The 17,098-nt window shown below is 36.1% G+C and overlaps 1 protein-coding gene across 1 annotated transcript in view; it reads right to left on the bottom strand.

Moving 5' to 3' along the window:
• HCN1 (hyperpolarization activated cyclic nucleotide gated potassium channel 1) overlaps positions 1-17,098 on the bottom strand; it is a 194,873-nt gene that overhangs the window by 157,943 nt on the left and 19,832 nt on the right. The window contains exon 2 of the mRNA XM_054652160.2: positions 12,664-13,087. Within this exon, the coding sequence (XP_054508135.2) occupies positions 12,664-13,087 (424 nt within the window). The remainder of the gene's footprint in view (positions 1-12,663; positions 13,088-17,098) is intronic.

Raw genomic sequence — 17,098 nt, 5'->3', positions numbered from 1 at the left:
GAGGTCATTCAAGTACATCTGTAGCTCAATTTAAAAATGCTGTTGGATAAACTTTATCCACGTAAAAGATCTGAAATGTGAAAATGCTGAAAAATATGTAACAGGTTTATATATCAGAATTCCTAAATCATATTTTTAAGTATAAGTCATTCAGTGAAAAGAAAAATGTCAGGCCACAAAATTGCATCTCCCTGCCCTGCTAATCTACTGAATACTACACATGCCAAATGTTAAATACATGCAAATGGAGAGGGGGAATGGTGCAAGTACTTCCTTGCAACATTTCTGTCCCAAGTGCAGTGCTCACAGCAGCCCACCTCAGCTGCTTCTTACTCCTGCCTGATAGGGTCTCTGTGTATCTGACCCTACTGATGTCCTCTAGGTAGCTGGAAACCTGCTTCTATAAATGTCCCAAACTGCCCTGAGGAGTCCAGACAACTAAAGACTAATGAACACTCAAGAACTAGAACAAGGCAATTAAACAGGCTTCATAAGCAGCAAGAATATTAATTTTTACTACTTATTACTAATTATTCAATTATTACATAATTGAATTGATAATAATACTACCAGAAACCTGGAGATGCCTGTCAAAACTGGAATCCCAAAAACATAAACACAGATGAAAAGATGGTGGCTGTTAAGGAAATGGGAAAAAAAAACAACCAAAAAAAAACCAAAACCAAATCATACCAAACCAAACCAACAAACTGAAAACAAAATTAAGGCTAGGTGAAGACTACAAAGCCATCAAAAACTCATGGCAGAAAAATATCAGACATTGTGATTTCCAGTCAAAATTCCTTTACTGTACTAAACTGCCCAAGCTGCCCAGACATAAATAAGATTTCTGTAAAAATCTGCCATTGTTTCCATAATAACAAATATAAAAATATAGTCAAACAAAAATATTTACACATGAAATTAATAAAAGCACTATTCAACAGACTGAGTAGAAATCACACTGAACATATTTTCTCTCTTAGACATTCAGAAAGATATTTTCTTGTGAGGTGCCACCAGTCTTGTTTCTTTCTCACCACATTGATTCTGCTGAGTACTTTCAATGACAAGAACACAGTCAGGAGAGAAACAAATGGAGTATTCAGTTTCCAGTGACAAAGTGGGTATCAGAGCAGCGGAAGAAATTTGATCAGGTCCGTGATACCACCAGTCATAGCACTTGCAAATTTTCATATAGCTTAAAATAAAAGGTGATAGTCATGGAAGGTATGACAGATGAACATTTTGATACTGGTTTTCTAGACAGCAGCAGGTAACAAAAAGCACCAGTTATAAAGGAAAAATGGGCATGAGATGATTTTCCCTCTCTTACCAGATTTTTCTGTTTTCCCTGTCCTCTCATCTTCCCAAGGTGTAAGATGCATAAGGGTTAATACAGTATTAAAATTTTGAAGTACATTTAGCACTGGAGCACAAAGCTAGAAGTGCATTGCTGCTTCAAGAACCTTAGGTCAAAAGATCAAAAAAGATGAAGTAAAGGAAGACTCCTTAAGTATGTATAACAACCCCGCAATTCCAACTTTAAATATCTCAAGCCATACCTCTGTTATGACTCAGCAAAAATTTACTGTTTTTTAATTGGTGAGGAATTTTTTTTGCACTACTCAGATGAAAATCCACCACTGGGCTAAATTTTCTAATTCTAAATGAGCTGATAATCTCTACTTCTAAAGACCATTATGTTATTTATCACATCAGGAGAAAAATATCAACAAAGAAAGCAACAACAAAAAGCCTAATGTTTAAAGGAAGAGGAAAGAAATCCATGGAGCCATGATCATGACTCATGTGGACCTTTTTAAATTAGGAGAGAAACAGAGTTCAGTACTCAAATAAATTCACAGTGAAAGCAAAACTTTAACTCTATATTCTTCCTTTCATATTTCAGTGCTGACTAAATATTGAACTGACCATCTTTCTCTTCATTATCTGTTCAAACCTATGAGAAATTCACTACTTGAGGCTGAGAGCTTAAATAAAAATATTGTCTCTATAATAAGAGACGTACTGTTATAACAATTTTAAATTCTTAGCTCTAACTAGGTTAACATAGACGTGTAGTTTTAACATTACAATTTAGCCGCAGATTTCTGGTCTTCAGCTGTTTTTTCAGAACCATGCTCACTTTGCACAAACTGTAAAGGTATCCATAGACATCTCCCATAAGAGTAACAATGGGAAAGTAAAATGAAAAGGAAGAAAGTACATGAAGTTATACTGGAATTTCTTTTGCAATTGTTTTTAAAAAAAGATAAATAAGATAGCTCTTCAATTATTTACTTCAATGAAAAAGGTTACAGTGTTGATATTCATTCTAACCATACAAACCTTTGACATCCTCATTTCTTGTGGCTTGCAGTTACTACACCCAACAAGAATGCTCCAAAAAAGACAGATTTTTAAAATTATTTTAAAAGACCAAGAAATATACGTATTTGTGATAGGCAAGTGTTATCAGAAACATAAATATATACCCAAAGTGGGCCAATCTGTGTATTAAGTTATCAAAATTGACACATAGGAAAAAGGAAAAAAAACACCTTTGTTCTAGAGGTTGATTTTGCCCTGGGCAAAATGAGTAAGTGATAGGAAAAAAAGTGTTTAAATGACTGATGCTGGAGATAAAACAGTGTTTTGCTTAATTAATTTGAAAGTCCTTGCAAGAAAAATTCAAGTTACTTGTTTGGGTTCAGTATTTTAAAACTTCTGCTAGAAGTTCTAATCAAAACAAAGCAGAGTTTTGAAGGCAGGTAATCAAAACATGGCAGATTTCTAGAAGTTACCTCTTGCCTGCTGAAACTGAATTTCAGATGCATTTTTTTTCCATTTCCTTTTTAAAACATATTCCCCAGCTGGGACACAATTCTCATGTGGGATGCCTAGCTATTTTTGAGGCAGATGAAGACATAATTCATGTCTTTGGTTAAGGGAAAAATCGATCATTCTGATGAGAACTACTATATGGTTTTCAATAATGTCCCTTGGAAATCCCACAGGAAGGTACTCTTGAAAAGACATGAATTTTAAATTATGCACAGCAATATTTGCTTTCCAGGTTCAAGTTTTGCCATAAATTTTGTATGCCACTATCTTTACAGTATGAAAAGATCTATTAACTCAACAGTGAAACTTACAGTTTTTTAGTTGAGATAAAGGACTGCCTGTTTGTCATGAATCTTTGAATATGGGCAGTCACTTCAGGTAAACTGAGTACATGATGCAAGGAGAATTGATCCAGAGAGATAAAAAATTGTAGACAGATTCGTTTTCGTTTCAGAGGTACAGAGTGAAGTGTTCCTATTGAAAGGTGCAGTGAAGGTTAGGAACCTGCACCCTTGAAGACATATTCACAGAAATATGTACATACACACTTGTCTGAACTACCATTGTTCTCTCATGTTCTGGATTTGTGCTGTTTCCTGGGGTTTTCTCTATTTTGTTTTTGTTTGGTGGGGGGGGGTTTGGTTGGCTTTTGGTTGGGTTTGGGTTTTTTTGGGTTGGGGAAGGTTGATAGTCACATCTTTCTCTGTTCTACAGGTAGCTCAACTGAACAAGGTCCATGGTTCTGGCAAAGATTACAGCAGTTATATCATAATTAGCCTTCAGACACTTCCTTTTTTTTAGAGATGGGTTCCCCTCATGCATATACAGGGCTCCACTCCCACAGCTGCTCATCTGGGACGATCCACTTGGACTCAAAGCAGGATTGCAGGTATTGCATACCATTTTGTCACAAACCCCAAGACAGAAATGACATCAAATACACCACATGGCAGCAGCTTCTGCCAGGTCAATAACAAGTTGGAACATTCACTGGAAAGAAAGGAAGTGCAACTAAAAGACACTGTACTAAGTTAAGCAGATGTATAGTTAAGCCCATTGGTTCTGAAAGAGAGGATGGGGGAAAAAGATGTGCTTTAAGAAGATAAAAAAGTAACAACAAAATACTATGAGCTTAAATACATGGAAAGATCACAGCAAAACACCTGCCTGGGTTAAGAAAGGAGAAAATTGTGAGAAATAGAGCATCTTTCCAATGCAGTCTAGTGAGGAGAGATTAACAGTTCAACCACAGCATTCATTTCTACTTGGAAGCAAAGAGCTCTAAAAATCTCTGAATTAGGTGATCTCCCTGTTTTTTCCAGGTCACAACTACATTTCAATCATACACATGTGGGATAATACTTGTTATTTGGAATAAACTTCATGAGATTCAGGTTAGAAATAAGTCATTTAATATAACGTACAAATGGTCGAGCCAAATGGCTCTACACCGCCATCTCAGCTCTCTAACCCTCTCTAAATAGGTTTATGCATTTGCATCTTCCTCTCTAAATGGTAAATTTAGGCCATTTTACCCTTTCAAAACAGACCCTTCTTCCCAGTTAACTCTTAAAGTACATTCCACTGTCCTCAATGGGAGCCATGACAACAGAAACCTACTTAAAAGAGTAACGTCACAGGTGTTTTACTGTATTAGAAGGTTGTCAAATTTGATCAAATTCAGAACATGATCCTCAGCCTATTGACATGAAGTGAATTCTGTATCATTTCAGTCCTAATTTGTTCAATAGAATGCCCATATGAGCTCATGGACATGACTCACTGGGCGAATAAATAAATAAAAGCAGCAGTGTATGGATGGTCTGACCAGCACAGCCCAACACAAGCCCAACATCTCCATTTTCTACCTCTCAGACCTTTCTGAGATAACCAGACTTCTCCTACAAAATCCCCCAAAATTTCACCTGCACAATGTTCTGTGCATAAGAGAACCAAGAGAATACAGCTTGTTATTTTTTAAAAAAAGCTGTTCATTTCAATTGACAATTTTCTTCTCAAAGTAGAATATATTAAATAGAATATATACATAGAATTATATTAAATTGAAATCTTATGAATTATCTTTTCACCCTTTAATAAATGATTACTTAATTTAAAAATTAAAGTGCCCCTTTGTAGGCAAATTTTAGGAAAATGTTAAAATATTTCATATCCACTTTCTACGCATACACTTTTCAAATTAATTTTTTAGTGTATAATTTATTTTTCAGATTTCAAATAGTAATGATGCACTGTAAGGACATCTTCTGGCTTTCTTTAATAGACACATCAATATATACTGTATTAGGAATTATTACTGTGGGTTATATTTCAGCTGTTAGCTGGCCATATTTTACCACATGGACTAGCAACCTGCCTTCAAATGTGTGTTTCAAAATTTTATTTTAAAATTAATTATTTTAAGGCAGCATATAATGACCATAAAATATCCCTAACTATTTCTTCCCTAGCAGCTGCAGAAAGAGAACAACTGACTTTTTTACTCACAAAGTTCTATAGGTTTTATGGAAAAAAAAACAAAGAAGGAAAAGATTCTACATGGCATTAGTGACAAGGTGGGAATATCTTTTATCAATTACTGTTGCTAAATAATTTAAATTAAACAGCAATTCTGTACTGGTTACTATTAATACAAATTGAAAACGCAGAGATACCTGAATGAATTGTGTTTAGCCTGCAAGGAACAAAACTACGATTGTCATTCTTGTGAAATTTGTACAATTTTTGACTTTTTAAAATCAAATTTGAAAAGAACTGAAAAATCCCATTCACATCTTCCCTTTCTGTCTCACCACTGCAGGAATCAATGTGGGAGTTTGTAATCCATGCACTCAGTGTGGGAAGGACCCTGCAGTATCGCAGTGTCCGAATGGTGAACCGTGATCCCGACCGTGCGCTGCCCAAAAAGCTCTTTGGCTGTCAGCACCTCCTCCGACAGCTCCTCAGCTCCAGGGAGGGAGCAGGACGCCGTGGGAGCAGCCAGCAGCTCTGTCTTGCAAGGGGACTGAACATTCCTGACCTCCCCCCTTGCCTGAAATGGGGTGTATCCAGCAGGCCATTACCCTGCAAAGCTAAGTGGGTTTTCTGCCTCGGCTAAAAGCTTAAGATGGAAGAACAAGGCTTTTTTTAAATATATCTGCAGCCACAGATAGTGTGTGCAAGCTCTAGCAAATGCAAAAAAAAAAGCATTATTGCTAGAATGGCTTAAAAATAGTGAACTATGAGTTAGACTAAAAAAATTAATCTGCTAAAAACCTGTGTTAGACTTAAGTGTCAAAGACATGCTGACACTACTCTGATAATTTTCAAAACTGATTGACTGGCATTATCTATAAATGTTACTGCAAGGGTGAGCCCACTTTCTTGGGTCTACAGCCAAGTCCCCCAAGAACATTACTATAGAAGCCAGGCAAACACTTGCATAAAGAAGAAAACATTATCATACAGTTCAGGGAAATTTATCTCAGGCTATGTTCTACATTTCCCTGGTTTATCTCCCAGGGAAAGCATCACCGCCACACAATTACTCTCCTGGCGTAGGCACAGAAGAAAGGCAGCTCAGTTTGAACAGTCTTAAAAAGGGGGTAGAACGATGAAGCAAGAAACTTTACACTCATTACACTTCCTATTTGCTCTCTAGGGGAATGGATTATTCTTTCTATGAAAGTGATTATGCCTAGACCACAAAGTAGGAAATTAAAAACCAGAATACTCAGTGTCTTCCTTGCATTTTAGTAATTGCCTTCTCTACAAATGTGCTGTTCTTTTTCAACAGTTAGTATTCTATTATTAGGACACCATGGATAATAATGCCTTTTAATTGTCTCTATCTGTTATTCGTGTTTCCCTACAGTTGCACAGAATTCAAAAGAGTGAAAAAAAAACCCTTGAGTTTTTGTCAGAGATGTTTATGGATGTATGCTTTATCTGCAGTGGTACATACATTTCTCAAACAAATAATTTAACTTGAAATTTTTCCTTATAAAATATTACATAACTGAACACAATTTATCCACCTAATGTTAAAATATGCATAATTTCATGTAAACAAAAAGGTTTACAGGAAATGAGATCCATCATAATTTCCCATTTGGAACACTACCTGTTTTGTAAAGATTATATTAGGTGCTCTGTTCAGCAAAACACAGACAATGGCCTTGTAAGTTACATGTCAAAGAAGAAAAAAATTAAAAGCACTGTGGCTTACATATATTCATGAGAGTGATGAAAAAAATTTTATTCACACATTCACTTATATTGTATAACACTTTATGTTAAAATTTAGGTATCTTACCACCTTATTTATGTAACTTACCTTCAGTTCTATCCACATATGCAAATTCTATTTAGCAAACCAGAACTACATTATCAAGACATAGCCTCAACAGTCTCAAAGAAAATGCCTTTACACCCTCTAATTTTAAGTGGGAAAAAAAGGGCTAGTAGTCCAGGTTCTATCTCTGTGAAGATAAAAGACCTTGCTGTCATTGAGACAGAATATCCATGAGCCAACATCCCAATGGAATTAGGGAGGAATACCAGCACTGCAAGTCTCACCCAGGAATGAACTGACAGCTAGCACAACACATTCCCTCAGTGGAACAGGGCTGAGCAGCCCTGTGCTCTGATAAAGCTGGAGAGCTCGTCTGCTACAGCAACACTGAGCAAGGAGCACTCCTAGATTTTTCAATTCAAAATGCGACCAAACAGCATGTTTGGGGTTTTTTTCCCTGCAGATTAAATAGAGATGGTGCTGGTCAGCACATGCCAAGGACTTACTGACCACAGCTGGTCATCATGATCTCATAGGGAATGCTGCAGAGCAAAGAGGAACCCTCAAGCAAACCTGGATGTGGCCCCAGTCATAGGCTTCACGTGGGAGAACACAAATTCACTAATTTACACAAAAAAAAAAAGGACAATGCTTGTGTTTCTGTTTCCCTTCCTCTAGAACTAGGGGTTTTCTCCTACCTCCTATTTTCATCTTTTTGATGGTAGGCAGGCAGAAGGCATCAATACAGAGGCTTCGTTGCATAATTCACACACTTTGTGCCTCTTTTCCCTCAAGTTACTTAACAAATATCCTCCCCTCAGCCCTTAAGAGACAGACAACCATGAACCATGTATTTGGTTCATGTACCTCTAAAAGGCAATAAAAAAGTGTCCCACTTTCAGCTAATCTACTTCAAAATTGCCACTCAACCTGTACTGATGTGCTTATTTGCAGTACCTAACTAATTGACACAACTATATGGGGCCTAGAAAATGTACTTTAAATACCTCCCTGGACAACAGGCATTAAAATAGAATAAAAAGAAAGTAAAATATGCCACCTTCCATTTCCACAAGGCTATTAATTAAAAAAATTTAAACTGTAAAACATCATCATTGATAGGAAAGCCTCATGCCTTGTTGACAGAGTCCTGTTAAAATAAAATAAAAATAAATTAATAATCCAGTCAGTAAAGATAAGTGTTTTCAACCAACACTACCAAGTACTCACCTAATTCATCATCTCTCTCTTACCACACAAAAAGTCAGTGATCAAGAGGAGAGAAAAAAACCCTTGAATTCTCATCTGGCTTGAGATGAAAGAAAAAGTTGCTTGGTTTTCTTGTAGGGCAAAAGTCATCTGTGTACCTACCATAGAAACAGCAGGCTACTGAAGTAGAAGTTTTCTTCTGTTGTCTGGGTAAGTCTTCCTTTACAATAATTTTATTTAGGAAATAATAATGGTTCATCACAGAGACACATAATGTGTGTTTTTGTACCACTGGCAACAAACAGAACAACAAGGAGAGGACACCTAGTGGTGGTCTCTGATCATCAGGGTTGGTAGCATGGGAGCAACAGATGAAATCTTTAATGCAGGATTCGGCAAAGCTCTCACACTCTTAATTTTTGAGCTCTTTAGTAAGTCTTAGCAATCCAGCAAGCTTTTACTTATGCACTGTTCTGAACCTGCATTACAGAAACAAACCAGCAAATTTGGAATATGGCATGTTGGTGTGACATGTTCAGGAGTGTGTTTCATTAAACACCAGAGCTTTATCAACAACTAGAGTTGACATTGATACTTAGGTAGGTTCATGAAACACAAAAAGGTCTGGGCAAATTGAAAACCAGATTTCAGTAGAAGTTGAATGAAAATAAGACATGGCTGCAAATCACAATTTTTGTAGATTTTGCCATGTGATTTTTTTGCAGAATATAACCTTTATTATACAACTTGCAATAAGCATTGATTCTTTTTAAAAAAGGTTCTAGTTCTACATAATCAGACATCCCAGAACAAAAAAGATTTAGGGCACATTTTTGGAAGAACGACTTCTACTTACTCATAGATTTACTAGGTCTTGTCTATGTTTAGAATAGCTGTAAGCAAAGCTATTGAAGTCTGGGTTTTAAGCAGCTTTCAGAAAACATTGTAATTTTAAAGAACCAGTAAACTAGTATCATAGGTAAATGTAAAGCAAAGTGGCATATCATTTGGCATGGAACAATGTATCTATTTTAATTGTTTGTATCTTTTATTTTAATTGTTCACTGATCTATGAGCATATTTAACTAAGAATAATCTACTAGTTGCATATAAGCCTATGTAAAACAACATTAAAAAGTCAGAAGTTTGGGTAGTCTCATAAAACTTAAAGGAAATAAGAACTAGGTCGCAGACCTCCAGCTCAGTACTTTTAGGAATGTAAATTTTAAAAAAATCCAAAACAAGCCCCTTGTCAGAAATTACTGCAAAATTATAATTTCTGTAATCACCAATTTAAATATAGATCTTTTTCTTGCATATAATTTATTTCAAGTAAAAATATGATCTATTTTCAATATCTAAGTCTAAAGGACTGTAATATTAGAATTTGTAGCTAAAAAACAGTTTCAGGGAAGTGTGAATTTGCATATTCAGTATATTTATTTCCTGCCCACACATCTCCTGTCCCTTTCTTGAAGTGTTTCTTCCCATTTCCACTGAGCCATTCATTTGGGTAAGTAATTAACATCAGACTGATATGAATATATCAATCAGTTTTCATATATATTCCACCACAGGCTATAGCTGTTCCATACCACTTAATGAGGAGAAAGCTTCTGCAATGCATACATTATTTACATCAATATTACTTTAGGTGGCTGCTGGCAGCTTGATCTTAATTTAATTGACTTAAATGATGTGGAAATAAATAAAGAGGAACCATGTTTCAAGAGTGTCATGTAAGAATCTTTTAAATTTTTGCTCATCTTAAGGTTCAGGATAGCAACCACCTGGATTCCACATATGTGATATGAAGAAAAGCTCTTCACATATGTGAAGAAAAGCTCCAACAATGTCAGCCTGCCTTTTTTATTTGAGTATGTAGAAATACTGGGATAACTGCCTTATCATACAGCTTGGGTTGTTCATACATCAGTTATCCATGAATAACAGTTACCCAAGTATTCTCTTGGCACATTATGAAGATTGAGTTTGCTGGCCATCCCTTCAATATTTTTGACATAATGCTTATTATTCTGGAACCAAATACATATATTACAGATTTATCTGCACCACATTTAAAACCAACGTGTCAGCTCATACTATACAAAAACTATTAAATCCTTTTAACCACACACAAACAGGCTCCAGTTCTATGCCATAAAAATTAGTTAACAGTTGCTCCTTGTTGTCCATGTGGAAACACACACATACAGAGAACATTAAAACCAGCAGCAGTCTCGCTGACTACGCCATGGGATGATCCAGTTATTGTTTCCCAGTAATTCAGCAAATGTCATCCCTACCAGTTGTTTTGTCTGTCTCTTTTAAAACATTAATATATTGTAACACACATTTTCCAGGAAGGCATATATGAAAATCCATGACTTTCTGCATTTCTGCTGCCTGTAAAATGCTAAACAAAAATAAAAACAAATAAACAAACAAAAAAACCTCCCTTTTTTCTTTCACACATTTCATTTTGGGGGTTATCAAAGCCTGATTCAGACTGATATATTTCTCTCTATTCTCACATGTGATTATTTTTTTCAAAATCAGCCAACAAACTTTTCGCTGCTTTATTACAGGCTCAAAATAACCCCCAAAAAAGAAAAAAAAACCCTCTACCTTTAGATTCCCTTTCACCTTCCTGTGAACCTATTTCACAAATTTTACTAGTGGAATTAAAGCTGAAGTTGCAATCAAGCAGCCATTAGCTAAATGGACCAAACAGCAGCTACTGCTGATTTGGACCACATACTCTGGTCACTTTTAATCCCACTTAGTGGCCAATTCAACTATTTTTATTTAGATTACCTGATTTCCATTTGACAACTGACAGAAAGTGGGGGGGAAAAGGAATTTATTTCTCTGCCTAGTAGGCCTTTACAGTGGCAAGTGACTAACTCAAGCTGCCAGAAAATAATGACATTGAATTCATTTCAGAAGGTTGTCTCTCTGTGAAGCACAGAGGAGACAAAAGCACAGCTTTATGGTAGAACTGCAAAATATGCTTAATCATTTGCCTTAGTTGAATTGAGTACAAAAACTACAGTGCTCTATTTCTGTACAAAAACATCTTTTCAGTGCTTTACAGAGAGGCAAAAAGAAATAGCTTTACCAAACAGAGTAATAAAAAATAATGACCTATTTCAGGAACTTTTTGAGAGACTACTATAAATTTTTTAGACTTTTGATATTTAGCATCATCCGGCATCATGCCATTTTAAATTGTAATCTGACTTTATTTGAGATGGCACTGCTTTTAGGTTCCTCTTAAACCAGAAAGTGCATATTATACTAGAGATAACCAGCAGAAAAACCACCAAGAATAGTATCAAATCATCCTTCAATATTCATTTAATTAAATAAATCTTTATCACAGAAGTAAATAAATTTATGGAAATCAATTTTAATACTACTTCCATGATCATGCTCTACAAAATAATTCTCCCTACGCTTACTGCAAGAAAGGTTTAGAAAAAAGCAATTATTTTTCCTATGGCTTTAGCACTTCTCTTTAAAACACATGATGATATTCAGAACTACAGAAATGAGGACAGGCAAGAAACAAAATGGTGGTACGTGCCAATGCATTGACATTTCCCAGCCAAAGTATGCCAAAGTGGGGAATGCCATAATTTCCTAGAAAAATCACTAAGCCAAATTGAAAGGCAGCATAACATCATGCCTGGAATCAATGGAGTTGACAGCTTAGAAGGCAGTGACTCAAAATTTGAACTGCCCATTTTTTGTAAAGACGGCCAGTATTTATGATATTCAGCCTACATACAGCCTTCAAACAATAAGCATTCTGAGGAAATCTACTCAATGGCAGATGGTTTCAATTTCTCATAAAATAGAAAAATATAAACAAGTTTAAGTTCTCTGTCACTTCTAGAATATTAATAAATTTAAGTGCTAGTCATCAAATTCTAGTGCAGGTTTAGGTGCTTGTCAAAATTTCTAGTATTCCTTTACTTATTCCTTTACTTATTCCTTTACTTACTCCTTTATCGAATAAGTGCCTTATTCTGATATTTTGGACATTTTGTAACATCATTAGGAGTCCATCCATGCAAATTGTACCAACGCCAAACACATTTTGGTCTCTGCCATTAATAGAGAGAAGATGGTTACTCTGCTGGTTGTGTCCAAAAAGGCCTTGCCACTAGCATGTGTTTGTAATTACACCAGATAGTGAGGAAAAGCTGTGTTACATTCTTGTTCTGGTGCAGCTCTTCACAGAGATTGACTAGTGTTGGGTAGCAATAAGATCTTAGTGAATCATGTTATGACCATGTAAATCTTACCTCTTCCCACTGGTGTATGTATCTTATCAGTCTTGAAAGGCGCAATAAACGTAACAGGCTGAGGATTTTTGTAAATCTCACAATACGAAGTGCTCTTGCTGTCTTGTAAACCTCTGAATCCATTCCTTTTTCTACAATGAGAAAGATATAATCCACTGGTATTGATGAGATGAAGTCAACCACAAACCAGCTTTTTAAGTAATTCATCTTAATGATTTTAGGGTCCAGTATTATTTCAGAGCTGTCTTCATTTACAGTCCCAGTTCTAAAATTCATTATCAAGTCCAATAGAAAAACAGTGTCTGATGCCACATTGAAAATAATCCATGGTGTTGTTGTTTGTTCTGTGAAGAATGTGATTCCGACTGGTATAATGACAAGGTTTCCAACCATCATTATGAGCATGATTAAGTCCCAGTAAAACCTAGGAAAAAAGGAAGAAAGAGAATGGTTGATGTAATGAGTAAAATATTACAAAACAGTCTCCATCATGCCACCAACTTCACCACCAGATTTTGTTATTCCTAAATAAATTCTTGTTGCTTTAACTCATTCAGCATATTCATAGTTAGTAAAGACACTGTAACTAACACACTTCATTATGTGCCTTCCTTCTCAATGGCCTAGCAGTCCATGGTATATCACACACTGAAAGGTGGGCATATGTGGCACTGAGCAGATTTATTCAGACTCCTGTCAAAACCTTTTTGAGCTTTTATATAGATAAAAACGATGTCTTGTGCCAACCAGAACTGCTTTATCAATGCAACAGTTTTCCTAAAACTTTTGTCCAAATGGAAAGCCAAATACTTAATAGATATATTAAATGTCAGTATCTCTTTTCAAATGTACTGATACCATTACTGTGCTGGAATAAAATTACAGGAAAAGGAAAAAAGCACCAAAGCAAAAAATAGAAACAATAATTAGATAACATAAAAACCTTCAGCCACGTAGTTGAACTTTCATGCATTTTTACAACCTCACAGTCTATATTCTTTCAGAGCTAACTAAGAAATGTTAGAAAAAATAGCTGCAATTTGCATAGTAATAGAAAGGGGTACTGCATTTCACCACTTTTGCTCCGGAAGCATCTAAAGGCTCCCCTCCAACACTGTTAGAATATTAACCATGCTTGATACAATGTGGTAGAAGGATGGACTCATAACTCTAGTATCTGTGATGAAAATGCTGAGTAAATGCATCCATTACATAGACTATCTATCCTGATGGAAGATTTCCAGGGCATAGCCATATATACCAGATTTTAAGCAAATTATGACAAATCCTAAATGTTAAATAGTCAAAGAAAGCTATTCTTAAGTAGTAAAAGAACTGAAATGGATACTCGAAAAAGCCTGAACCCAATGCATAATCTTTTACTCTGTTCAAACACATGATCTGGTCAACTAAAATTGATTTGGAGAGGTAGAGAAACCAACCAACACCAGTTACCCATGGACTCATCATAGTTTCTAGAAGACTAGAGGCAGCAGTGGCTCCACAGGTATCCCTCTTCTCTGTCCCTCTGTCACAATGGGCCTGGTGCAGGGGACATGGCATGGACACACCACCAGCACAACACCTCAACACTGACTTCCAGGCCACTTCCATCACACTAATACCAGCCTCCTGACATGCAACACACCCTCATCTTGGTAAAGGTTCACGGCAATCAGCAAAAATAATAGTTAACTGGCCACAAAATATTTCAGAATCGCAAACCTAGTTTTTGCTAGACTCGCACAGAGAATAGGGATTGCATTAGATTTCAGAGATTGCTTCTTGTATTACCAAATTATCATAAAATCATAGATTGGCTTGGGGTGAAAGGGACATTAAAGATCATCCACTTACAACTCCTGTGCCATAGGCAGGGACATCTTTCACTAGACCAGGCTCCTCAGAGCCCCATCCAGCCTGTGGATCCCCACTTCCAGGGATGGGGGCATCCACACAGCTTCTCTGGGCAAACTGTGCAAGAGCCTCACCAACTTCACAATAAAAATAATTTTTTTAATATCTAATCTAAACCTCTTTCAGTCTGAAGCCATTCCACCTTGTTCTGTCACTACATGTCCTTGAAATTAGTCTCTATCCATCTTTCTTGTAGACTCCCTTCAGGTACTAAAAGGACACACTTATGTCACACTGAAACCCTTCTTTCTCCAGGCTGAAAAATCACAAAGATCTAGCTTTTATAAATTCCCTTTTTTCATGTCTACCTTGGAAGCGAAAACTCCTAAGTTTACAGAGTGCTCATCAGAGAATATCAATTATTATCTGTAACTGTAAAACACACTAAAGGAAAAGCAGCATAGGATTGAGAACAGCATGAGAATTCCCAGTTTCAAAATTATTTATTCCAAGAGGCACCTGGAGAGATGAGATTTAACTATCACTTGAGAAGAGAGAAGTTGGCAATGTACCTCTAACTGGTACTCAGAAACTCTATGAAACAGACTATAAAAATTATTCCCTGTGTACCACAATGTGATTTGTGTCTTACACATTTTCAGTCTTGCAATAAATGTGATCACTGACTGCTAAAAATGTTGAATTTTATGAATTTTATTCAGGCTGTATGTATTTTTGTTCACCATATGATATTATTCACCATATTGGGTAAAAATTCCCCAATTTCTCCTGTCTTTTTTAATTCCTGTAATACTTTTCACTGTGCTAGATTCCTTTTCAGCAATCTGGAATTCCTTTTCAGTAATCTGGAATTACCACAAGGAACCACTGAATTCAATACATCACTACCACTGTGATCTACAAGTAAAATTACCACAAACACTTTTCCAATGCTATCAACCAAAGTACTTCACAAAAGTGTTCTGGGAGAATAAACATCTTTGAGAAGTCCTTTAAACTAGTGGAAAACAAACAGGAAATAGTTACGACAGGTGTCCTTGCATCTGTGGCTCGCTCCTAAGCAAAGCATTGCTAACTTCAGATTGACCTTTACATTTCTCTAGCACAGTTATGCAACAAAGACTAACCAAAGCCACACAACAACCAGCCACCCAGCCAACACAGGAGATAATACAGGACCAGGTGTTTCTAACCTATGGTAATCCGCGGTTTAAAGGATCATCACGTACTGCAATTATGCAAAACACACTGGTGCTCCTGATGCTGAATGTCAGCAAAAGTGGTAGCATCAGGGCTAAAATAATATTGACTGATAAGGACTTTTGTATTTTAGCCCACAATACAATATAAGCTGATTAGTTAGTAAGAAAAAGCCTTATTATTTTTCATTTAGAAATGACTTGGACATTTCCTTGTAGGAAAATGTTTCCAAATGCTATTCTGTTGGCCATGTTTTATTCCAGGTGAGAAAAATTAGATGCAACTGCCTATATTGCCCTTCCTTGACCTGTGCAGAGAAAGCAATACAATGAGTTCCTCGCCTGCGGTTCAGAACATCCTACTATTCATCTAACAAAGAGGAAGCTGTAAAGACTCACAAGACAGTGCAATGAGCTGCCATTGACACACTGAGACAGTCCTTTGTTTCAAACTACTATTAGAATTTTTTTTCTACTTCCCCTACCCCAGTGAGGATGGTCATGAATCTACAATTTACAATCTCAAGAGTTCCACATTTATGTAAGGTATTATAAAATGTTGGTGGAGAGCAAGGAAGAGGTAGGCTTATAATTGAAAATTTTCAAGAATCAGGAAAAAAAGCAGGAGTTAGGGGGTAATGAGATCTTCCAAAGCTCAAAATGAGAAGCAAGGATTGATCTCGACCCCACAGCATAGAGCTTATTGCTCAGCTGAAGTTAACTCAGTGAATCTACTAACAAATGCCATTAACAGAGGGTGCAGAGGTGATCACTGCACTGCATTGAACTATTCCTGAAACTTTTTAAATGCTTCTAAATGTCTCAGAGGTATAATACCTCTAGGCAAAAAAATAAAGTCTTCAAGTATTAAAATATAAACCCCAATCCTTAGGCACATTTTTACAAATTTTTTTAAAATTATTTTATAGAGAAATATTGGGGGAAAAACCAAAAAAACAACAATTACTATTTTGGAATTCTCAAAATGAATTAATAGGCCTCTTTTGATGATCTTTTCACTCATAATTTATTTACTATATTTTTAAAAATTACAGTAATAGCAGTGTTTTTTCAACTCTGGAATACGGTGCTGAGGTGTTGGTGTTTTCTTCACTGCCACAGGCTGCCCTGGATAGGATGAACAGCCTGTTCAAAATGAGTGCCTACCCAAGCGGTGAGAAAGAGTTACTTAGTATTAATTAATCACTGTTTGTATTAGGCTTAATAATGTAAGACGCTATGAATTCTAACAGCCATTTTATTTTCCACCTTATATCCCTAACTCAGAGAAAACAGAGTCTTAAGGAAGGAAATTTCATCTCTGAATTAATTTGCCGCATAATTTGCTGTACATACAA

The sequence above is a fragment of the Agelaius phoeniceus genome, chromosome Z, assembly GCF_051311805.1.
Source record: "Agelaius phoeniceus isolate bAgePho1 chromosome Z, bAgePho1.hap1, whole genome shotgun sequence".
In the NCBI taxonomy this organism is placed as follows: Eukaryota; Metazoa; Chordata; class Aves; order Passeriformes; family Icteridae; genus Agelaius; species Agelaius phoeniceus.
Note: the sequence above shows the minus strand (reverse complement) of the source record. Positions and strands in the feature narration are given on the sequence as shown.